Source organism: Drosophila gunungcola, assembly GCF_025200985.1.
Source record: "Drosophila gunungcola strain Sukarami chromosome 2R unlocalized genomic scaffold, Dgunungcola_SK_2 000004F, whole genome shotgun sequence".
Classification (NCBI taxonomy): domain Eukaryota; kingdom Metazoa; phylum Arthropoda; class Insecta; order Diptera; family Drosophilidae; genus Drosophila; species Drosophila gunungcola.
The window spans coordinates 3,911,963-3,936,333 of record NW_026453167.1 but is presented as its reverse complement, the minus strand read 5'-3'; the positions used below and the strand labels follow the sequence as shown (position 1 = coordinate 3,936,333).

The 24,371-nt window shown below is 43.1% G+C and overlaps 4 protein-coding genes across 4 annotated transcripts; 2 read left to right on the top strand and 2 right to left on the bottom strand.

The window, feature by feature from the left end:
• Positions 1 to 819: 819 nt before the first annotated feature.
• Positions 820 to 3,193, bottom strand: LOC128253789 (U6 small nuclear RNA (adenine-(43)-N(6))-methyltransferase). The gene is made up of 4 exons (XM_052982468.1): positions 2,976 to 3,193; positions 2,705 to 2,915; positions 2,241 to 2,652; positions 820 to 2,178 (listed from the first exon to the last, which is right to left on the bottom strand). Exons 1-4 carry the CDS (start codon positions 3,096 to 3,098, stop codon positions 2,001 to 2,003), a joined length of 924 nt encoding a protein of 307 aa, XP_052838428.1. The 5' UTR covers positions 3,099 to 3,193; the 3' UTR covers positions 820 to 2,000.
• A 61-nt stretch (positions 3,194 to 3,254) lies between these two features.
• Positions 3,255 to 5,303, top strand: LOC128253780 (zinc finger protein 33A). Its single transcript, XM_052982458.1, has one exon. The coding sequence runs from the start codon at positions 3,327 to 3,329 to the stop codon at positions 5,244 to 5,246; it is 1,920 nt and encodes a 639-aa protein (XP_052838418.1). The 5' UTR covers positions 3,255 to 3,326; the 3' UTR covers positions 5,247 to 5,303.
• Positions 5,304 to 5,461: 158 nt separating this feature from the next.
• LOC128253634 (DNA-directed RNA polymerases I, II, and III subunit RPABC4) lies at positions 5,462 to 6,044 on the top strand. The gene is made up of 3 exons (XM_052982198.1): positions 5,462 to 5,610; positions 5,740 to 5,832; positions 5,918 to 6,044. Exons 1-3 carry the CDS (start codon positions 5,553 to 5,555, stop codon positions 5,938 to 5,940), a joined length of 174 nt encoding a protein of 57 aa, XP_052838158.1. The 5' UTR covers positions 5,462 to 5,552; the 3' UTR covers positions 5,941 to 6,044.
• An 878-nt stretch (positions 6,045 to 6,922) lies between these two features.
• LOC128253633 (protein charlatan) lies at positions 6,923 to 23,809 on the bottom strand. The gene is given in 8 exon segments (XM_052982197.1): positions 6,923 to 9,338; positions 9,988 to 10,317; positions 10,616 to 10,828; positions 11,519 to 12,339; positions 12,341 to 12,551; positions 12,625 to 13,103; positions 13,311 to 13,645; positions 23,450 to 23,809. Coding segments are annotated over 7 exon segments (3,936 nt in total). The 5' UTR covers positions 13,533 to 13,645; positions 23,450 to 23,809; the 3' UTR covers positions 6,923 to 7,678.
• Positions 23,810 to 24,371: the final 562 nt, after the last annotated feature.

Below are 24,371 nucleotides of genomic sequence, written 5' to 3'. Positions count from 1 at the left end.
ACAATTACCACATCAGGACGAGCCCAGGAACACGTGTCCAATTCTGTGGGTTAGCTCGGGACCTTGGGTGCCTAAAATTAAGATAATGGCTTGAAAATTGGAGACGGGGGAGCCCTAGCAACTAGGGTCCCAGCCGAAATCAGCGGATAGGGTAGCCCGCACCGCAACTGACTCTGGTTTCTAATTTCGGAGCGAGGGCGGCTACAAAATCCATGAACATGAACATGAACAGAGAAAAAGGATAAAGCTAACCAGACCGCACCTAAACGCATGACGCAGCCGGTAACCCATCTTTCCGAGCTTAAAAACCAACGGCTTGCATTTTAATTACGTTGTTCTTTACACCTTAACGTGTTGAAATGCCATAAAGGACAACAACAGCAAGTCGCCCACAAAAGGCCAGCAAAAGCCAAGTCATGAAAAGGATCCAAAGGCAAAAAAAGTGGAGCAAAGTGCTCGACGGGGGATAAAAATGCAGGATACCCTTTTGGGAAATTACTGGAAAATTTAAAACACTCACGATACCGTAACATAAAAAGTAAAAGCAATTGGTATAACTTCAGATGAATTTGATTTTAAGGATTATTACGAATACATAATGTACATAATACATTCAATACATAACTGATTTAGAGTTAATTTCATATGTGTACATTATGTGATTTTAATAAAAAGGCCGAATACAGTTTTACAACTTGAAAAAATCATAAAATGCTTAATTTACACTTAAATAAAGTTAATAGCAGAACTAAGAGCATCACTTTGTTTAAGATTTCATGTTATAGTCCTGAAAACGTTGCATTCAAAACTTATTTAGCTCTTTAAATAATATTTATGAATGCTTTTTAAAACTCTTTTTTATTTTTACATAGTGTCTCACATTTTTAAAAACTAAGTCACTTTAACAAAGGCAAATAGATGTTACAATTTCAATACTGTTTAGCTACTATCAAATTCCATTTTTAAAAGTAAATTATTTGTGTAATCAAAGGGTATTTCCCAGTCGATTATCTAAAGAAAACATAGCGTGCCTGTGCAGCAATTAAAAGTAGCTATTTGCTATCCCACATGGCGGACGAGCGAATCGTCCGAATTCCCTGGCTCAAAGGTGTGGAAAAGCCACCGTTGACCGAAGTTGGCGACTTGTGCTTAGTGTGCGTGTTTGCCTCCATTTCGGTTGCCTTTCTGATTCTGTTTGCCTTTTTCTGTCGAAGTGTGTGGTCAGCTGTGGTCAATGATAAAAGCGAAACGATAATTTCCGTTCGTGGACCTGGGCGGCAAAGTGACCATTGACATGCAAATTTCCATTTAGTGCGAAAGCTTTCTGACAGCACCGAAATGGAGCCGCTTCGGAAGTTTTGCCCAGGTGAAGGTCAGAGTTCACTCCCTTGTGCAACTGCCTGCAGCTTAAATTTATTTATAAACATAGCTCTGGGGAATAATGGCAAATTATCATTTGTTGTCCGTTGCTCAATTACTAAAAGGTTAAACGAAAGCTGCACATTTGTTGGTTACTGATACAGAACAAATTATGCAGTGATCGATTTGCATTATTATTAATTCTTTTTTCTTCTTTAAGACCATTTAGAGGGCAAATAAATGCATTTTAAAATCAAGTTTTAAATGCTTATGTAGGTTTTTATGTGTATAGACTATATGGTCAAAGCATTTAGTTAGACTATTTCTGTATATAGTTATCCTAGATTGGATTACCTATGTCTTGCTATTAAATTTTAATTGTACATAAATGATTATTGCTTAATTATTAAATTTCAATTGTACATAAATCATTTTCGGTTAAGTTTTTTAAACTAATGTGGTATGACATTCTTTAAAGTTATTCAACCTAGACCAAGTACATTCTTAAGATTTCTTTTAGTTTCAAACACATTGCTTACTTAAGTATAAATATGCTTACAAGAAAGCTATCAAAACTTAACACCTGGCTATGCTTACAGCAACAAAAACTTGAAAGTAACCCCTCACAGACTTAAGTAAACTCAATTACACGATGTCTCCTGGCTTAGCGGCTCTGAATGGAAACTCCAGGCCACCGCCCATCGAGTGGTGTGTCCCTGATGGAATTCCGTGGTGGCGACATTCGCCACCTGCCGCTCCTTCAGGTAGTCCAGTATCCTTGGCACATTGGCCTTGACGCCCAACATTGTGGTGAAGATGCTGTTGCGAGGCGGTAGAACCAACGTTAATTTAATTTCAGGAGGTAATCAAGATTGACTCACCGCACGCGTAGCTTGTTTTCCAGACTCTCGTCGATAATGCGCTGCACAAAGCGGACTTCGCCACCCACGCAGGTCAGCTCCTCCTGGCTTCCGGTCCGGGCATTATTGGGTGCAGGTCGTCTCTCGGGATTTCTGGTGTTGCCGCCAAAAGGATTGGCCAAGTTGGAGTCGAAAAAGGGAGGATTACATAGGCAAAAGTGGTACTGCAGCTCCTTTTGTTCCTTCTCGAAGTAGCTCTTGAAGATGCTCGTTTTATCTGGTTGAGCGTAGACTTCTATTAGCTCATCCAGCTGGTTTTTCTTCACATTCTCCCTGGCATATTCAATGTTTTGGGGTTTCGATTCCAAGGCCAGCATATGCCAACCATTTTTCTTGGCTCCCAGCAAAGAATAAATGCATGAGGAACCACAACCTTTAAAGGATTCTATTAGTTAGTCTCTATATCTTATATTTCCTGAACTCACCTATATCTATTCCCCTGATTTCCTGCAATTTCAGCGGCTCCATTAGATCCTCTAGCCATAAAATGTAGTTTAAACGGAGGGCCAAAGTGGGCACCAAACTTCCAGGTGCAAAATCCACATTTAAATCAAAGTATTCCTTTAAAAGCATTTTGGTCAACTCACGCAACGTCTTTTCATTGCGAAAATTCACAGATACTTTGCCATTGAGCTCCTAATTGAATAAAATGTATAATTAATCTTTTGCAAGCCCAAGAATATAGTTAGAACATACCAATTCGCATTCTTTGCGGAAATCCTTGTATTTTATAGCCAATTTTGTATAATCAGGTGGCTGGCGTAATATATTTCGCGGATGCATGCCAAATTTCTTGGCATTTCCCTTAGTTTTAACCATGTTTTTTGTTTAAAGTATTACAATTGTTTACGAAATGAAATGCCGCCGAAATTCGAACAGCTGTTTAGTGCAGCAGCTTGGCAACTCTGCTTGCCAAAGATTAGAGATGGCATATTATCGATTACTTTGGTTAAAAATTTAGTATTTTTGGTTTTATCCAGGTTCTAGATGACTGGTCTTACTGCCACTTGTTGATCTAATTTTTGTAAACAAAAAAACCTAACTCTTATGTCTTGGACTAGAAAATTGTTAATTACATACGAAAACTTCACAAACGATTTGCCTGCTCTTCAAGATGGCCACAAAACGGAAGGATGCTTTCCTGCCTGCGACTGCAAGTGCAAATGCTGCAGAGGAGTCAGGGAGAAATACGTGGCATTCAATGGGGAAAATGAGACCTATTCCGAATTTCCCAACGAGTTTTCCGGCGAAGTAGAAGATGTGCAGAAGATGATACGTTTCCGCAGCCCAGATATGTTGCTTTTACTGCAGGCAGCGCAATTACGTGATCATTTCTGGACCAATCAGTATTTTAAGGCTGACTTACAAGAGGATTATGAAGCTGTTTTGCAAGTTTTTAAAGTAACAAAGAGGCAAGTTCAATTGGAAATGTTGGTGGCAATTCTGGATACAGTGAGCACTGGATATAGACGAGCGGTTAGCCAATTAACGGGTGAGGAAGCCCAAGGAGCTCTGCGTCCTAAAATGGCAGCAATTACATTACCAGGATTACGTTGTATTTGTCAAAAGTGTGAGCAACTTCCTTGGAAAAAACTACAGGATGTGGAGGATCATCAAGAAAGCCATAGTTATTCAGACAACTTTCACTGCGAGATTTGCTATCGCAGATTTTACTTGCAACATTCTCTAATCACCCATTTGAGCAGGAAAATTGGAGGTCAAAATGATGGCTCAGAAGAACTTCGGGAAAATGGGCGCTACAAACGATTTTTGGATAATCAAAAAATAAGAGAACAGGAGGAACTGGAGAAACGACCTGCAAAAGTTAAGGAAATAGTGGTGCCTGTATATAACGACCAAGAGCTATATCTTAAGGAGGAATCGAGATATCTTCCGAAAAAACGAAAGTATTCCACTCGAACACATTGTCCACTTTGTAATAAGAAATATGGATACTCCTTTAGCCACCAGCTGCATATGGTCAAGCATAGAAGGGATGACTCCGAACCTCCCAAACTCTTTTCCTGCTCCTATTGTCAGAGGTCCTTTCTTACTCATAAGTTTTTGCGTAAACACCAGAAAAGAGTTATATTGGCAGGCAAACTAAGATATCGCCCCTTTAAATGCTTAAGTTGTCAATGGAGATTCCAACTGTGGTCTGCCCTTAAAATCCATGTAATCCGCAAGCATGAACGGAAAAAACTCTGTCTCATTTGCAAAAATCCCACTTTGGATCGCTGTTGTTTTGCTCATACGCCCAAGGAATGCAGAGAAGCCATTAAAAAACACCGCGAAAAAGTGCGCCGTTTAAAAGGAGCTCCAGTGTGCGAAATCTGCGGAAAAGATTTTGCAAACAAATTCTTTCTCAGAGAGCACTTGAACAAAACTCACTTAAATAGGAGAAATTTCACCTGTGAAATCTGTGGAGCAAATTTCTACAGCCAGGGCACAATGCAAACTCACAGAAAATCAGTGCACCTCTTGATGCAGACCATGAAATGCGAGGTTTGCAATATCATTGTCAAATCCAGGGCAAATTACCTGAGGCACTGCAAGTCGCAAAGGCATATCGATGAGCTAATTAAACTGGAATTAGGCAATTTAAAACCTAAGGAAACATATCCAAAAGAAAGTGTAGCTCTTAACCCACCAGAATCCAATCATAGAATAACGCAAACCAACGAAGAATTAATTAATATGGAAAGTTATAAAGACCCTACTAGTATAAACGAAGAAAAGTCAACTAAAAAAGAAAATAACAAAGTCGTGGCTCAGAAAAAGGAAAAAATTAAATCAAAAACCCCTCACCGATTTCAAAAACCAGACAAATTAACTTTTTGTGAACCCTGTGGAAATTCAATAGTGGGGAATATGCAGAGGCATTATAAATCGACCAAACATAAGCGTAACCTAATTGCACACAACAGAAATATGCAAATATTAAAAATAACTAATAACAAAAATTAATAGTTTTAAAATAAAATTAAACCGTCCAATAAATTGTACTATTTATTATTTGTATTATTTATAAAGCTTGGCTTTTTACTTATGTGGGCATTTGCTTTTCTCCTTTTTAAAAACAGTGGTTTCAGGAATTCAAAAAAAGCGGGAAAAATAAAGCCGTTTAAATATACCAAAACTTTACGCTAGTACTATTTAAATATTGGTTATTTTTTATTTTATCCAGCAACGGTCACTCTAAACCTTATTTCGGCAAAACAAAACACATTTTTTACGGAAAACTCGGATTTATTTTAAAAATATTGACTTAATATGTCGGAACCTAGCTCCAAGGATAATGTCAAGACGGCGATGACGTATATTTGCGGCGGTAAGTAGGGCGAATAAAGTATTTCAGTGCAAAAACGATTTACTCAGAGGGCACATGGCTGCTGGACTGGCAACAAAAAATGTTTAAAATGCTGTTTTATTATATATTTTTTGTTATTTCTACTTTTAGAATGCCATCACGAAAACGAGATGCGACCAAGGGATCCAATTCGTTGTCGCGAGTGTGGATACCGTATCATGTACAAAAAACGCACCAAGCGTCGTAAGTAAATTCATAATTTTGAGACTGAAAAAGTCTCCAATGTTTCTCAAACTGTACTGATGAAATCTTTTGTTTTTCTTTGCAGTTGTTGTCTTTGATGCTCGTTAAAAAACCGTGAAAACTAATGGACAATCTATATTTTTAAGGAATTAGTTTGTAGCTAAATAAAGCTTGTGCTTCAATAAAAGTCCTCTTACAACACAAAAACTAAATTTGTTGATAATTCTTTTTAGTAAAAAAATTCAATAACGTGCTTAAACAAAACTCTTTTTTTTATTATAAAATTGTGCTTAAGCTTTATTATTTAGGACTAAATGAAAATTGTATTGATATAAAATCTTTAAAAGGGTGCTGAAACAGGTACTACATCAAACAACCCCCTTTTTTTAAACCCATTATAAAACCCCACATTTTGTAATTGTAAAACAAAACAAAAAATCCCAACAGCAAAAGAAATAAACAAGACCTTTTTGTTTTATATTTTAAACTAATTATGTTTTATTTTAAATGTTTTGGAAATATATAATTTTAAACTAAAAACACTCACATTACAGTTATTGTAATTATACCTTTTATTTTTTGCAAGTTCATTGCTTAAATAAAATTTAAAGTAATTCGGTTTGTTCTTTTTTTTTGTTTCCTTTCTTATAAATGTCTTTTTTCGTCTCAAAAATTTTGTCTAAATGGCTTGTCATCCAAAAATTTACTTTACTTAAGAATTTTCTCTTCGTTTACGCTTTAGTTTAGTTTTGTGTAATAAATTTACGTTTCTTTTTTAGTTTACCACATTTAGCAAAAACACACATTTTACACTAAAATTGTTTATACCTTTATTCATATATATCATATCTTCTTCCCCCCGACACTTTTCAGTCAAATATTTCTTGTTCAGTGTGGTAAAAAGTTGTATTCTATCCATGTTCTTTGAGTATTTTGTAAGTTGTTCTTGTGTTTCCTTCTGGTTTTTCTCGCCGACTTTCCTCTGTTTTTCTTCTGATAAAATCATGAATACACATCTACACGTACAGTAATATAGTTTTTGTTCATTTTGTTTTGTTAATATTTATAGACGTTTGTTTTTCCATACATACATATGTATGTAAAACGTTTTTTGCGTGAGAATGGATTTTGTTTCTTGTGGTCATTGTGGGCGTGACTGCTGCTCCTGCTGAGGAGTAACTAAATCAACTAAAACTAAATTTATATTCACGTTAAAGCTTAAATGATAAGTAAGGCAAAGGGTTCGATGAGGTTCGCGTTTGCAGTTCATAAATTAATCCATAAACTAAGGTAACTAGACGACTAAATGCTAGGTGTAAAAAGATGGCAATCATTACTCGTAACTAAACTGAAGCTTTGTAAATGGCAAATTAAAGCTTTTTACTTCACATTTCATTCAATCGAATACAAATACGAATATGAATACAAATACAAATGGAGGAAATCATGGGCTGGGACACATTTGATAAATGCTCATTCCAGGTTAATTACTAAATAGTTAAATATCCGTGTGTAAATGTTCATTGTGAGTGGGCTTTGTGTTTGTGAGATAGCTCAATTGTACAACTAAGATAATGAAATTCATTTGCAGTCGGCTGCAAAAGCGCTTTCGAGACCGTTTTGCATGAATTGTGTTTGTTTGTTTGTTTTTGTTTTTTAAGTATTTTTTGTTTGTTTAAGAGAAATCATATTTCAGGTACATCACAACTTAAAATTTAAAAAATTAAATGCAATTTTTTAAACGATTTTCAATGTCAAATGCCTAATGCATTCCATATATGGCAAGCAAACATTTTCTAATCTTAAGCGAATAATAAAATAGAACCGATAGAACGACGCGGCCACATTAGCATTGCTGTTCCGCCTGTCTGCGACGAATCCTCTTCTGCAGAGCTGCCTGCAGCCGTTGTCTCCCAGTTGATGAGCAGGATGATCCCGAACCCGATCCCGATCCCCCCGCGCCATGCCGCCAGTACTTGTGCAGGGCCAGCGATCCCAGGGTGTGGTAGTTGAAGCTGATGGAGCTGCTCCTCCGCGTCTGGCTACACTTGAGGCAGCCCAAGCGCTGGCGCACCATGCGATTGAGGTACTTGTCCCTCAGCAGGGTGACCACCGCCTCGGGCGTCAGGCGGATCTTCTTGGGCTGCGCCTGCTTGCGCGAGCTGGACTTCTTGCTAAAATCCAGCGGAGCGGCCAGATACTCCTGCTGGCTGGCCGCATCCGCCAGCAGCGGCAGCAGGGTGGCCAGTTGGTTGAGAGATTTGCGGGAGACGCCGTTGCTGTGAGCCGGCGTCGCCTTCTTGGGACTCCGACGCGGCGTGCTGAGATCCAACTGACGCTTGAGCAGCGATGTCGTCGCCGGCGGCGGCGGTGGCTGCAGCTTTGGCGCAATAGTCAGTGTTATGTCCTCCTTGTTACGCAAATACTCGATGTACTCCTCCGTTTCGCTGAGCAGACGACGCCGCTTGCTGGGCGACAGGTTCTCAATGTCCAATTCCGGCAGCTGCTGACCCGTAGTGGTGGCCGTGGGCAATGCTGCTGCTGCAGCGGCCAACATCAGAGGCGTCTCCGCCGCATAATACTTGTTGATGATGTCCTTGACGTAGTTCTGGAACTGAGTGCCAATGCGATTGAGATTCTGGTACTCCATTTGGGTGAGAAACGGTGTCTGGCTGGTGTTGCCGCTGACGCTGGGCGGCGATGTTGCTGCGGCGGCTGCAACACTTGCTGCCGCTGCTGCTGCTGTTGGTGACTTGCTCTTGTTGTTCTCCTTGTCATCCTGGCGATGATGGTGAACGGCATTTCTGTGCGATGACTTGTCCTTGTAGTAATTGTTGTTATGGCTGTTACTATTGTTATTGTTGTTGTTGTTCAATTTATACGCGGGAGACGATTTAATAAGCTGCAATCGCTGCTGCTGCTGCTGCTGGCTATGATGTTGCTGATGTGGCTGATGCTGCTGCTGCTGGTTCTCTTGGTCCTCATCGTTGTCATCGGTTTCGACCTTGATCTTCCGTTTGCTGGCCAGCAGCTCGATGGCCGTCTGCTCGTAGCTGGCCGCCTCCAGAAATGCCGTTGCCATCATCGCCTTGCTGGGCACCATGTCCTTGGCCTCCAGCTCATCCATCTTCTCCAGCTTGACGGCATGACGCGACAGCTTCAGCGGCGATGTGGCGCTCATGTTGAACTCATCGCCCGAGAAGCTCGACGACGAGGCCGACGATGGTGTATTCTCGTCATCCTCGCCGGTGGAATGTTGTCGCGCCCTAATGCCAAACTTTTGGCGCTGGGAACCGGATACGGAGCCGGAGGCGGAACCGCCGCCCATGTTGCTCAGGCTGTACAGCAGTGCAGCAGCCTCACGTGTCGTCCATTGCGAAGGCAGTTTATTGTTAAACAGGAGTTGATGATTGGCTGGTATTTTCAACTCGTGCACGCCTCCCGCCTTATGAAAATCCTGAGCGACCGAAGCGGTGTTACGACTAATGGCGTCCATTTTCAGCAGACTGCAAGGATAAAGCAAATGGCAAGGGATTAGAATATGATATTGATGCTTGAATGAAGGACAAATAAACAGCAATTACGGGTGAAAATCAGGGGAACTGAATAAGGCCAATTTAAACATTGGCTATAATGATTAAACAGTGCTAAATAAAACGTTTTTCATAAATATATAAAGTAAAGATAAAACAGCAAAAAGCAAGAACGAATAGTGCGACCTAAAACAAAACATTCCTGAAGTGTAAATAATAAGTGAAGAACAGTAAAACAACAACAAACAGTATTTAAAGGCGGCTTGAAACATACACGATCATTGGAACTGACAAAACAAAACAATATGTTAACATCTTGATTAATAAAAGTGGAATAAAAGAGTTATTTTGTAACGATAAATAATAACAAAATAAAACTTAACAAAAGAATTATGAGTTTGGTAAACCATATAAAATGGGTGAAAGAAACTGAATTTGAGGAAACTTTGCAAGAAAATATTGGAAAACTTTGTAAATTATATAAAAACCAACATACAAAAAACCATATATTACATTTTATGTAATGCAATTTTATAACACAACGAAATAAGTAAAGGAACTGAGTGAAAACCAACGAAAGCGCAATGGATGTGGGGGCATGGCATATTGGTTGTGCAAATACCGCGCATAGTCCTCCGGATCGCTGCCCTCGGCCTCGAGGTACTGAAACAATCGCTCCGAGCCGCGCTTCTGCGTGGCCGCATTTGGCAATCCGCCGGTGAGCAGATCGTGTGGCGGGATCAGTGACCCATTGGCACTTAGCCGCCAGCCGACCATCGACGAGGGATTCACGATGATCTCCTGGAGCGGTCCGCCGCCGGAGATGTTGCCGCTAAGGCCGCCGCCGCCGCCACCGCCTCCCCCGCCGGCCACGCCCTCATTGGTGGTGGTGGTGTAGATGGTTACGGCACCGCCGCCTCCATTCGCATTCCCCACATTGCCACTGGACGAGCTAACCGGAAATGGTGGTCGATGGTCGATGGTTGATGGTTGGTGGTCATGTGGAGATGTGGTGATCATGGTTGTTGGGATGTCGTGGGAATCGAGAGTCGAGAGAACGAGAGAACGAGGGTAGTAACTAGAGTTAGGAACGTTGTGCGCGCTCGGTTTGGGTTTTTATTTTTTTTTTTTTGGTTTTTTGGGAATGTTGGTGTTTTTGGTTTTGTTTTGTTTTCGGGAGGGGTTTTTTGTTTTTTTTTTTTTTTTTTTTTTTTTTTTTTGTATGGGTCAGGGCGGTCTGAGAATGTTACCCAAAAGCGTTGCCGGCATAGGTGTTCAGCTGGTTGTTGGCCACCAGGCTGTTGCCAATGGTTCGCAGCACATTGAGGTTCTGGCTGTGGCTGTGGCCTCCGGCATTGGCATTGTTGTTGCCATTGCCGCCGCCGTTGCCGTTGCTATTGCCGCTGCTGCTGCCGCCGCTCTGGTTGCCGTTGCCACTGCGCGCCGGCCGATTATCGTGCGGACTGATCAGATCAGGGTATATATGTACATATACATATGTGTTAGATATAGAGAACGTCCGGGGAGGTTTATTTTTCGGGGGGTAGCAAAAAGAAGTGGGGCGAAAGAGAGTTCAAAAGCTGTTTAGAGTTTTTCGTAATTCCCAGGGCAAACGAAGGGGGCAGGTTAGATTCGGGGCATCCGAAGCTATAAGTAACCTTGCAGATAGATCATTGCAATGGCTGATATTTAAAAAGGACTAATGTCAAACATAAACTCAATTTTATGTTAGGAGAACACAAACTAATACCAATAATTGTAATGAGTGAATAGGAACATTAGGCGGGTCCATAAGGTCCCACTCTAACCCGCATACAGTATGCGATTTAAGGAGTTTCCAAGGATTTAAATTATATCACTCATACGTACTGTTACCGTATCTGTAATTTTTATAAAAACTCAACTAAATATATTTTAAGCATATCTATTAAAACTTTAACTATCTTCGTTACCAAAATGGAAATATCTTTTAGCAATGACTTTTGTTTTATAATGCCCTAATGTACATAAACATATTTAAAGAAAAACTTTAATTCTCTAAACAAAGACAAATGAAAACTATCCTATTTTCTCGTCTTTTAAGACCTCCTAGCAAATCCCCTGCAAGGGTACCACAAAAAAAAAAAAAACAAAATATAACAATAAATACTTACTGCACATCGCTCATGTGAACCTGGTACTCCTCCTGCGTGTCCGCCAGATAGGAGCACTTGCTGCATGCTCGCTTGTTGTGCACCTTGAGCACGTGCGTGGCCAGGCGCTCGGATCGCGCCGCCTTGTAGTCGCAGAGCAGACAGACGAAGGGCTTTGTGTGCGTATTGAGGTGCCGCTTGAGGCCCCACTTGTCCGCTCCGGACCAGGGGCAGTAGCAGCAGGTGAAGCGCTTCTCCCGCTTCGGTTTCAGCAGACCCGAGCCGCTGCCACCGTTGCCGTTGCCGCCATGACTGCCACTGCTGCCGGAACTCGAGCTGGCCACCGGTTGCTGCATCACGCCGACGCCCACATGAAGGGGCAAGACCACTCCGCCGCCATCGTCCAGCTTCTCCTGCTTGAGCTGGGCCAGCGGCATGTCCGTGGCCGAGGCCACTGCCTCGATCGTTTCCACGATGCTCATGCTGGTCGAGGTGGGATGTCGTTGGGCCTCCAAGAAGGCATTGTCTATGTTCACGCCGGCCGAGTTAATGGTCACATTTCCCCGTCCCCCAGAGTGATGAGATCCGCCGCCGGAGGAGCCGCTGCCCGAGGAGCCACTGCCCGCGGAGACATGGCGCCGGGTCTTGTTTATGTCGTACTGCAGCTCGCGATGCATGCGCAGAAAGTGCTTCTTGACATGGTCGGCCCGATTGAACTGCTTGAGGCAGGCATAGCACTGAAAGGGCTTCTCGTCCTTGTGGATGTTCTCGTGCCGGGTGTACAGATCCCGCCGGTCCGTCGAGTACGGACAGTGGGTGCAGGCGTACCGCTTCTGGATGTGGAACCCCGTTGGCGGCAGCGGCGGCGGCTGCCGCTTGGGCGGCCTTCTTGCGACCGCCTCCGCCACCTCCGCCGCCGGAGGAGCTGGTGCTGCCGCCACTACTGTTGCTGGGCGCTGAGGTGGGTGTGGATTGGGCCAGATTCTGGGCCGCATTGGCCGAGGTTGAGGGGCTGGCATAGATCAACTCAGCCGCATGTTCCTGCCTGTGTTTTCTAGGGAAAACAGAAGATTCGACTAGGTTAGTAAGACTCTCTAACATATATCACTCATACGCTTGCTACTTACTTGGACTTGGGTGTGCTCTGATGCGGCTGTTGTTGCTGCTGCTGCTGCTGCTGGTTGACGTGAGCGTAGCTCTGCAGCTTGCCGCCCGAGGTCCACTGTACGAGTTGCGGTTCCGCGGCCGCTGCCGCCACCAGACCAGATCCGTCCTGCGCCCAGCGCTGCTGCTGCTCGCCGGCCTTCAACAGACCCGCCTGTCCCGCCGCAAAGCCGTTCTGCATCAGGGCGGCCAGCCCGAAGGCCGTGCTCAGGTGATCCTCGGACTTGAAGCCACCGACGGCCGCCACACTGGGTGCCGGCACCACAGTCGCCCCACTGCTGGCCGTCACCACCACGGAGTTGCCCGACTCCGCCTGCTGCTGTTGCTGCTGTTGTTGCTGGATTACATTGGCCTGGGTGGTGGCCACGTTGTTGCCAGAGGCGCCGCCTGCCGCACTCGACTCGTATTCAATGCTGGGCGCTGCCGAGCGATCGAGTTGTTGCTACAAACAAAGATAATGGGTGATTTTATTATTATTTTTATTAAATAACCTTTCTACTTTATTTAGTCATATTCGGACTAACATCTAGAGGTTTTAAGCAAGTCGAAAAGATTGTTATTACATTTAATTAAAATTTTGAAATGAAACTTAAATTGCATATGTATATATTTTTTTAATGTTCAGCTATTTCCGGACCGGAATCCTTACCAGGTTTGTGAAGGAGCGCTGCTCGCCCTCGGGCACCGCCGTTGGCCCGCTGGTGGCCACCTGCGCCACCGGCGTGCCGAGCGTGTGCAAACCGTTGCCGGTCTCCTCGCCGTACAATTTGCGTGTGATTTCCTTGAACATATCTTCGTATGTCGCCTCCACATTGGAGGATTGTCCGCTCGCTGCTGGATGGCCGCCGTTCACTGGTATTAGTGTGGCCATTGCAGGTGCTTCAAGTTGCCGTCGGCCTTGGCTAGCGGGCGGGCTGCTGCTGCTGCTTTCAGGGGGCGGAGGCTGCTGCTCTTGCTGTTGCCTCCACGTCCACTCGCCGAGAACTGCAAAAAAAATAATAGAGAGGGAGCGAACGGAAATTCATGAGTACGCTGGGAGTAATTTTAAATGTGTAAATTTCATTTTTAAACAAGAAAAGACATTAAGTATACAATTTTTATATTTTCCAGTAATAGTGGTTTTCAATAAGTTTCTCAAACAATCTCTATAAATTATATATTTCTTAAATCATAAAACTCATCAAGAGCTTTAAAATCAGTTATTAATACCCCCAATATATAGTTTTATTGACCTGTCCCAAAGGTAGCAGAAAACTAGTTTAAGAAACATAAGCCATTAAACAAAAAAAATAAAAAAAATTTCAACAAAATGTAGGAGAATAATAAAAGTTCTAGATAGAAAAGTTATACCTAACTAACTTTTATCATGGCTCTAATATGATTTCGAGTATAAGTAGCTTACGAAAAAGTATTCATATGCATGGGGGGATTATTCAAGCCGACTATCTTAGAGCCACATCCGGCACCGAAATACCCAGCGCCTCCCGTTGACAACGTCACTAATGGGAAACGAGTGCTGACACATCCAACTCTGATTTAACAGGGAGAGGGGGCGCGGGGAGCGGAGGGGCGGGCGGAGAGGGGGTGGGACCGGACTGCCTTGGGGCGCTTGCGTGGGGGGTTTTGCTTTTGGTTTCGGTCGGGGATTGGGCTTGAACTCGGGCTTGGGTTTCGATTTGACGTCGGCGCAGCATCGCTGAGTCAGCCAGACAACAGCGATTTAAGCGCGCTTTTTGTTTACGAATCTCCGATTTTTGGACCACCGATGTCGGCGAGTGTCAGGTCACCAAAGAAACGAAATCATTTTGGTTCAAGTGGTTGCAAGAATTTTGTTACATCGGCTTTTGAAGCACCCCTCAATCAAAACTTGTACAATTTTAATGGTATAGTTTTTACATACTAAAATATTTCAGTTTTAACAAGCCCCATTTCCTTGTAAATACCAATTTGACCCAATAAAATAAACAAAGTGACATATTCGTCGCCTGAACCAGTTATTCAATGCACAAAAACACGCACACACTCGGCTGTTTTTGGGTCCCGGCTGCATATATTAATAAATTTACCACCTTGACGTGCCCAACTAACGAACCAACCCAAAAACCCATTGATCGTCTACCACACGACGGGCTTATCATCATCATCTTCATTGCTAGCCCAGCATCATCCTCATAGAAAGACAAATTGCCAGCGATCGTGGCAATTTTTTGTTGGCGGTGCTTTTGTTCTGTGGTGGGTGGGTGTGTGTTATTTTAGTCGCCCTCCCTTTTTCTCTACACTGAGAAAAAAGTCGAACTCCATTCGCTTGAGTTAAACATTTTTACCTGTTGCCTAAAGAAATAAAATGCGTTGTTCTCAAAACCAAATTTTTCATTTAATATAATCTTTTTTAAAAGTTAATCAGCGCAGTCTTTTTCGATTAAAGTTACTAAATAAATAAACAAAACATTGGGTACGGGTTTCTACGTGTTTATTTTTCTTGGCCGCATGTTGCTGCGCCCCGTTTTTCTCTTAAATTTTTTTTTGGAGAGAGAATAAACGTTTTTTCTGCCACTTTGTGGCGACAAAACTGTCGGTTTGGTTTGCTGCTGGGCCCTGGGCACGTTCTATGGCCCAGCGCCAACGGCAGCGCCCACCCACACACCCACTGGTGGCCCCAGCCCCAGCCCAAGTTGCCAAGTCACCGTCACCCAGCTACCAAGGCAGCGCACCACTGCCGCACCACCACCCACCCACACACCCACATACCCACATACCCACGACCGTTCCCAGTCCCGAGATCCGTTCCGATACGATCCAATCCGATCCAATCCGATCCGATCCGCAGCCTGTTTCTGTCGTCTCTTTTCAGTTCATATTTCGTATTTGAGTTTTGCATATTTGATTTTATGCTTCGTGTGCTTTTTACAGTGGGGTGTTTTGCCTGGTGTTTTCTGCCTCCATGGGGGCGTTTGTTGTTCTTCTTGTTTTTGTTGTTGTTGTTGCTGCTGTTGTTGCTGTTGCTGTTCTTGCGTTCGTTGTTTACTTTACTTCGAGTGTTTTTCGGGAGGTCTGGGGTCTGGTGTCTGAGGCTCGGGTTCGGAGATCGGGGATCGGAGATCTCAGGGGATTGGGGGCCATGCCCTGATCTGCTGGCTTGGCCTCACTCAGTTCGCTGCGTGTGGTTTTTCAAGCCAAGGGCATGTCTTTGTTGTTGTCGTCGCCGCTTGACTTTGGCCACGCTCTCAAGATCATGCCGCACCATAACCTCCATTTCGGATCTGAGGTTTCGAGAGGAAGGAAAGTGCAAGTGTGGGGTTGCAAACTGGTTTTTTCACTAAGGAAAACCAATAACTAGAACTCTAACGAAACGGAAAGATTTTCGTCCCTAAAAGGTACTTAACTATTTAGATTTACAATCTGTAAAAAAAAGGACTCGGAAACTATAAAGAGCTTTTTTAGGTAGTCAAAGATTTTCTTCTTGAGTACAACTCTTTTGTTTGTATTGTCTTTACTTATCCTAAATTTTATAACAAGTTCAAAGATTTGTACATTTACGTTAAAGTATAGAGTTAATTATTTGAAATAAACATTAAAATTCATGTTTTTTGTTTTTGGTTTAGGTTGATTCGCTTATCAAAACAATCTCTTGCAAGAATCCTGCACAAAAAAATTATCCGACTTCCAGCGAACTTTTTGGACCAAAAACATATCGCTCTAAAATTAATGATTATTTTGAGTAACTATTTTTTTTTTCTCAAAAAATAGTTAAATTGAAATTTTTATTATATTAGGGTCCCTTCATAGAACATGTAACATTTTTTTTATGTCCATTTTATATACATTTTATGTATAAAGTTTTGTTGATTGTGTCAGTTAAAAATGTAGTTTTTTGTAAGCTAAGGTTCTTGTTTATAGCAAGATCAAGCTAGAAAAGAGGTACCGCTCCCAAGATTTCTATCGATTTGCGCCGCACCAACACCACCGCCCCCTGAATTTGATAAGCCGTCGAGGGGTCAACTGTTGTGGGCGAGACACCATAAAAAAAACAGCGGAAAAAGTGTCATGCGTTGCCAACAGCAAAAGCGCGCGTGTGGGTGCCTGTGCCTCCCCATTTTCTGTTTTTTTTTTTTTTTGCTGCTCGTGCTGCTGCTGCCCCACCACCAGCAACAACAACATCCGCTTTGCTAATAACAGACGGCAGAAAAAAAACATAAAACAACAACAACGGGAGTGGGCTGAAAATGGGCGCGCAAGCCAGCAACAAAATCAATTTACAACAACAACAACACCAGACCACGCGAACATCAGAACAGCGATCAGCCGACGTCGGCAGTGACGCCGGCAGCGCAGTCGACGTCAATTGTGTGGTGGGTGTGCAAACTTGGGGGAGTTGTGAGAGAGAGAGACAGCGAGAGAGGGAGAAGAGCGGGAGAAACCGGTTGGGCAGCTGAAAAATGCCGGTTGGGGGAATTTTCGCTGCTTTGGCTCTCACGTAATAAGTGAGAGCGCGCTTGATCCGTCTCTCTTTTCCACTTGGCAGATGTCATTTTCGCAGATGTTAACGGTAAACGCATTATTGACTCTCCCCTTTTTTTGGGGCCAGTGGGGTGCTCTGTTGGAACCTTTTTTGGGGTTTGGGCTTTTTTGGGTATTTGCAATAATTATTTAAAGCCTAGGCTAATCAAAAGTTATGGCCTCTATTTGAGGGCGGTCATCAAAGTGCAAATTACAAAACACATACAGATTTACAGTGGGGATACCCTAAATTTAACAATTGGAGGAAAACATGGAGTAAACTTAAACTTTTTAAGGCCAAAAAGGTAAAATGTATGCTATGGATAAACAAACATACAATAATATAAAAGTAGTTTATTTGCACCTAAATATTTTAAAATATAAATCTGATTTATTTAATTAACATAATAATAATCTTCTTCTTACTTTAGCTAGTCCTACTTTAGTTTATTGTTTTTTAAAGGTTGAAAGGTTGATATCAGTATGAAATTTTTAAGCCATAAGCCCTTCAAATTATCATATCTGTATCATTTTTTTTGGGAAGTTTGAGCTATAGAAGTTGGACTGTAGAGTTATATTATATACACACACTTTTTAACACTCGTGGGTTGGGCAAAGCGATCTGGCAATCTGGCGACCTGGCAGCTCAGGGTGAGCCACAACATTTACTTGTTGTTGCGGTGAAAGGCCACCAGCGCGACCGCAGAAGGGGGCGGGAGGGGGCCGACGGGATGGGGGCGGAGTACCAGCAGCAGCGGCAGAAACAACAGCGGACGAAGCCACCAGCTAATGACATGTTAACGCCACAATCCCTCCACACAGCCACCCCCTTCCTCGTACTCCGCGCCTCTCCAAACCCCCTTTATAACCACCAACTTGGCGAGCGACCAGCACGCAGTTATTAAAAAGCGCTTTGCCCGATGACGCACAGTGGGACGGTTGGAGCTGCACGAGGAAGTTATTCGCACTCGAAGTGCAGCAGTCAATTGTTCAATCGCTGGGGTCTGGGAAATTTCCAGCAAAATTCATTATCAGAAAAAGATCCTACGAACTGCGCTAGTTTCAAGATTGCTTTTATAGGTATTTAATACTAGGAACTAATTAAAGATAACTCATTTTAATGAAACTATTCCAAAGTATTTCATTTTATTTTCATTTAAAAGCTAAGTTTTTTTTTGTTTGTTTTAGAAATAAGCACTTTTAAAACAACAAAAGTTCAACAAAATTTTTGTATATCATAATATTGCCTTTACTAGAATGCAAAGAGAATAAAGCAACCACTGTGCCATTAGTATTTGGCAGCTACAACTAATCATCAAAGTGGGTGGGTGTCTAGCAACACACCACCATCGTATCCAACTGACCGCAGCTGTCCCAATGATCCAACCGATTCCACCGACAACGAAATAAAATCGAAGATTTTATATGCGAGCCAAATTAACACCAAACGGCAAAAGGCCCCAACAAAAGCTAAAGCTTCGGCGACTGCCAACGGTATTCTCACTGTTCGATTCAGCTTCCCTCGCCGTTTAACGCCCACAATCCGAAAAATTGACGGCGACTGCGACGCAGGCGCAGCTGGGTGGTTAGTATTGTATGAGGGGGGGGGCCTCAAGGGAGTAACGGGGGTTACGGGGGGTGGCGAGTGGGTGGGGACATGGGATGAGGCGAGGTGAGCTAAGCATGTGTGGGCCGCAGCTGTTGTCATCGATTGCACTCGTTGGCCAATTCGCTGCGTGGGTCAATGTTTCTTTTCCACATTTATTTTATTTTTAATGTGGAGGTTAAAGTTTGTTAAATAATTTTTTAAGCAACAGCATTTTCTGGTTTTGAGTTTTACAATTTAAAGACTATGTGTTTCGATCTTTAAACCTATAAACTTCAACTCATCTTGCTTTCTCAAAAAAAAACCCATTACTCATTAGTTGTTTAAGTTAGAAACGTCACTATTTCCGGTTAAGTAGAAATCATTATTATAACTATCTTAGAGAAATTTCTAAATCTGTTTTAATTGTGATTGTTTTGATCGCAAGTTATTTTATTTCAGAGATTTACTTTAATATAAGGAAAAGCTGTTTCTTCAGAGAAGTAATATTGAACTAATTACAAATTTATGAAGAGCAGTTTAATGGAGCACTAGTAGTAGAGTTTTGGACCCTAGTCTACAACTCCTTTTAATGCCTTCCCATCTCCCCTTACAAATAGAATTGTAACTTAAGGGAGCACGTTTTCTCAACACTTCCTTTTCCATTCCCATGGTGGCATATCCTTGGGTTAATGGGGCTACCGGCAAACAAAGGACAGCAGCTATAGGCGACATGTATATGGGCGGCAGGTGGTACTTTTTGTGGCCACGATGCGACGGCAGCTGCTGTTTCTTCTTTTCTTTCTTTTTTTTTTGGCGTCTTCTCTTTGAGCTTGTTTTTTTTTTGGTTTTTTTGAGGCGGATGGCCGGCCAGCAGACAACAAAAGCAAATCGCTTTCGGCCCAAAGTCTTCGAAGCTGGTTTCGTTTTGTTGCTTCATTCGAATTTTTTGGGTGGTTCGTCTTCTGCTGGTGGTGGTGGGCGTTCGTCGACTTCAAGGGCAGGCCCAGAAACGAAACGAGTCGGAGACCATGGCTTTTGGCTATGATTGCCCGCCTTTAATTTTTCCTCGTCTTTTGCGGCGGCGGCAGCTGTTGGCAGGTGCGCGCCCTCATAAAATGGCCAGCAAAAAAAATAACAAGACTCAAGATACAGAAATGCAGGCGCAGACGTTGCACATGTTCGTCTGTCCTTCGTCTTGAGAACCGGGGTCCTGAGACCTAAGTCCGAGCAGTGTCAGTTGCACCCTCCCTGATCTGCTCCTTTTCTGTTGAAATCTTTGCCGCATGCAACATGTGCTTGGTGTCCGATCATCCATGGGGTAGCAATTTGTGCCATGTTTTCCATTCCCTTTTTAGGGGTGGTTTTTCGTCGTTCCTCGTTCGTTTTTCAACTGCAATCCAGACAGCCAACAACCTGCTGCCCAGAGTAGAGATCACTTTTAGGGTTGCCCGTTGGGCTGCAGGTTGCAGCTGCCATTCGCCGGTGGTTGGGGTGGTCGCGGGAATGGTTTCTGAGGGGTGGAGTGGGGTTCAAGTGCCGATCCTGTTGCTTTTGTTGCGGACCAACGGATGCGATCCTTGGGAGAACAAGGAGGTTCCAGAATACATACATAGGAGCATGATAAATGGATTTGTATTCAGAAATTTAAGAAAGGTTACGCATTTAGGTGTGACTTTCTAGTTTGTTCTTTACGTGAATAATGGATTAACTATAGATTTTTTGATTTAATTAGTTTATAAAAATTCGGTAAAATATGTGAACTATCGACATTGGGAAAAAATATATTCATTTGTTTCTTTGTAACATTTTAAAGATACATAGGTTCTGTGAAAACTTTAAATTTTCAACAACCCATATTATTCTGATTTCATAATTCACAATCTTTCGTAGATTTAAGATCCCTATCTTTATAGGGCTCCCACATACTCCCTCCCGATTTACAAAAGGCGATCGGGTTGAAAGCTTTTACTCGCCGTCAGCAAATGACTGCGCTTCCTTTGCCTCTCAGCCATTTGGGTTTCGTGTTGTACTCTTTGGGTTATCATATGAACAAATGGATTTCCGAGAAACCACCTACCTACACACGAGAAATGCCACAGCCCAAGCTGCCGCCACCATCATCATCCCATCCCATACCAAACCAAAGCGTACCATCCCAATCCATGGGCCAGCCTATCCGTATATATGTATAATACATATACCCAAGACAACCAACCCAACCCAAAACCGAAACCCCGCGCTGAAATGTTGACGCTGGACGCCTCTTAAAAATAACAACAACCACAGCAACAGCAGCAGGCAATCAGAAGAGTAGGAGGTGGATGTAGAGGTGGGGGAGGAGTACGACTACCAGGAGGAAGAAGTGGGAGGTGGAGGTGAGGAGACAGACCCAGACCCATAATGAAATTTCACAACAACCTTCAAGCAGACATCGTCGCCGTCTGTCGTGCTTCTTCCTCTTCGCCACCATCATTTTTTGTTTTTCTGTTTTTTTTTTGGTTTCGTTGAATATTGAAAAACGGTCGAAACGGTTGGGGTTTTTTAGGCAAATTGTAGTAGGAGGAGTGCTGGTGGTGGTGGTGGTGGTGGTGCCATAGAATGAGCCAGCGAAACGGAGATAATGATGATCGCCGGGCACAAAAGCAAAAACGAGACCAACCAAAACTCAAGACGCCCAAAAGATTTTCGGCTCGAGTTTTGGGCCAACAAAAGAATTGAAGAAGATGTGAGTAAGTCTCCACCCCCTCCCCCTGTTATTCTTCATCCTCCGCCTGACACTCCTCCTCCCCCCGACATACACCCCACCCACAAAGCGAACAAAGAAGCGAGAGATATAAGAAATGGAATGAGTCCTACGCAATGGGGTGGCTGTGCTGCGAAAGGGGACGAACACTCCGATTCCGATTCCGATGGCGATGCCGAATCCGAATCGAACTGACGCCAACAGGTAAAAAGTAGAAACCTTGAAAGCCGCAAAACAAACAGCTGCTGTAGCGAGCGGCAGGAGAAAACAGGTAAGCGAGGACCGAGAGGGCAGGTAACTTTCGGGGCAAGGGCCTTTTGGCCAGGGGGCGGGTGTAACAGGAAATTCCTATGTGATTTTCGGTGAGATTGCTGCACAACAAGCTGCCCTGGTCGCCAACTGGGGTCGCACCGAATCGAATGGGATATAGAGGATCGGCTTAGGGATAGGGATTGGGAATCGGGATCGGTGCAGCAACAACCCTCTTTGCGACATGGGCAGGTACCATCACCACCGCCGCAACCCCTCTTGCGCCCTCCCCTAGCTGCATAAAATTGCTCTACCACCGACGACGGGAAGTGCGTAATTTATTTTTGCCCTTTTTTTGGGGTCGCTTTTTCCATGGGAATGTCGAAGTTGAGCGGCGGGGGGAGGAAGCCAAGCGTGGGTTGGCAGTAAAAAGTCAGGGGCCGGGGGAAATATAAGATGGCAGATGACTCAATGAGTTCCAGCAAAGCAGCAGTAATTTATTTACTCCCACATTATCAACAAGTATTTATAACTTTTCTTTGATTTTCCAGTAAGCGGGTCTTGCAGAAAGTTTTCTACAGAAACGGTGTGAGTTTTTTCAACTTTCAACTTTTTTTGCAAGTACAGAATTTGATGTAAAACTTATTAAAATATATTTATTTAATTCGAACACGTTTCAGTTTTTATAAACGGTGGAACGCCTCCCACACTAATGCTCTTACCGTCTAGAATTATCGAGTTTTAAGAATTCAATTCCATTTCCCCCTAGGGGAGTTTTTCTGAGCAACCCTTTTTTCCGACCGATCGTTCCAGTGACAACTCCTTGGAAGGCGAGCCATCAACGAAGATGAGTCCATAATAAACAAGCAAATAATAGAGGGCGACTGTCAGTGGGGGCGGCAACTCACCGAAGAGGGGGAGAAGCGAGGGAGGAGGATAGGAAAGAGGCGGAGTAGGTTGAATGCAAAAGTTACTGTCGATGGGTGGGTGTAAAAAATCATCAGAATGCAAAGGAGAGTGTGGGAGAGGCAGAGGCCAAGTGATAAAGCAGTGGGGAGGGAGAGGCCGAAAGCCACGCCAAAATGAGAACCTACAAGAAATCAACATTTGAAACAGCGGGCGTCGCGACGGTCAGTCGCCTCCCTCCCTCTCTCTTTTCTTCTTTTTATTTCTCCTCCTGCGCAACAGGGTGAAAGGGAAAGGAAGAGGAACATGTGACAAAGCAGAACGAATAGGAGAGACCATGTGTGTGAGTAGGCGGCTTTCCAAGGCAGGCCAGATTTCTCAGTGTGTGCGAAGATGATAACCAGCGGCAGCGAAGAAAGTAGGATAATGAGGGAGGAGGCGAGGGAGGAGCAAGGATTGGTGGTGGGTTTTTTCGATTTCTTTTTGAGCCCCTTGCGGCGTCGCATTTGGAATCTTTTGTCTCTTTTTCAGGAAAGGGGTGCCCACCGCTTTTTTCCTCTTTTTTTGTGGGGCGTTGGAGTGGCTGTTTTTTTGGTTTATAATTGGAAATTGGGTAACCGGTTCTGGGCCTAGCTACCTGTGGGTTGTTGGGCTTGTCTCTGCACATGGCCTTCGAGGTGATTTCTCGATGGCTCGCAGATTGTGTGGGTTCGTTTTTGGGTTTGGGATTGGGTATGGTATGGGTAATTAATTATATGCAACAAAGTTCCCTCTAACTTTGAAGTCACAAACAATCATATTATACCTTTTTATGGTTAACAGAATTAGTTGTTTCCAGTTGGCCCTCTGGCCATCGCTCTCCTCTTTGCAAATGTTGCCTTCCAGCCGGCTTGTGTTTATTTCCTTGGATTTCAGTCACTATTTGTTCACAACTTGTTCACTTCGGATTAAATACAGCCGATAGGCAATTCACATGCAAGTACGTACAATCAGCTGTGTTTTTGTATATGCTTTAATAAGAACTCGTGCCAAAATTCGCAGGAAAACCACGCGTTGCAATGTTTTAAATAAAATGCCGCACAAATCGAGAAGTCAATTCCAAGCACGAAGAGCGAACCGCACACCACGAGAAATTCCAACAGACTGGAAGAGATACAACAAACGATGACGCCGATTCGGATTCGGGCAGCTCTGCTCAGCTCAGCCGGCATGCGACGCACAAAGCAGCGCACAGTGTGCCCGAGTCGAGATGATGTGGGTCTTGCAATTCCCAGTTCAAGTGTGAGAAACATATATCCTAGCTGATTTTTAAAAGTGTGCCATTAATAAATTTAAGTTATAGGATATTGACCGCACATCAATATTTATATAATACCAATCGACTCGTTATGAACATTTTTTTAATTTTTCTTTTAGTTGTGTCGTCAACCGATTCCCGATTATGTTCAGGGGTCATATTTATTATTTTCAAATGGGTTCGCAGAGTAACCGGTAACTAATAGTCGGGCCCCTCGACTATAGTGTTTCTTATAGTTTTTATTTATTAAATATTAAATAATATATATGTTTCCTATTATGAAGTTTTATGGCAAAATTAGTACACACTTTTATAAAATGCTTTAAAAATGGTATATAAGGAAATAAAATAAAAACAAATATAATTTTTATACACTGTGCGAGCGGCCACCTTACAAACGAATGATCGCATAAAAGAGAAATTGCAACAA

Excerpts from the sequence above, each read along its gene's own strand:
- LOC128253789 (XM_052982468.1), bottom strand. The coding sequence starts at position 3,098 with ATGGTTAAAACTAAGGGAAATGCCAAGAAATTTGGCATGCATCCGCGA. Across the intron at positions 2,916-2,975 it reads TCCGCAAAGAATGCGAATTG|GAGCTCAATGGCAAAGTATC; the intron begins GTATGTTCTAAC and ends TTATTCAATTAG. Across the intron at positions 2,179-2,240 it reads GAAAACAAGCTACGCGTGCG|CATCTTCACCACAATGTTGG; the intron begins GTGAGTCAATCT and ends GCCTCGCAACAG.
- LOC128253780 (XM_052982458.1), top strand. The coding sequence starts at position 3,327 with ATGTCTTGGACTAGAAAATTGTTAATTACATACGAAAACTTCACAAAC.
- LOC128253634 (XM_052982198.1), top strand. The coding sequence starts at position 5,553 with ATGTCGGAACCTAGCTCCAAGGATAATGTCAAGACGGCGATGACGTAT. Across the intron at positions 5,611-5,739 it reads GATGACGTATATTTGCGGCG|AATGCCATCACGAAAACGAG; the intron begins GTAAGTAGGGCG and ends TTCTACTTTTAG. Across the intron at positions 5,833-5,917 it reads CAAAAAACGCACCAAGCGTC|TTGTTGTCTTTGATGCTCGT; the intron begins GTAAGTAAATTC and ends TTTTCTTTGCAG.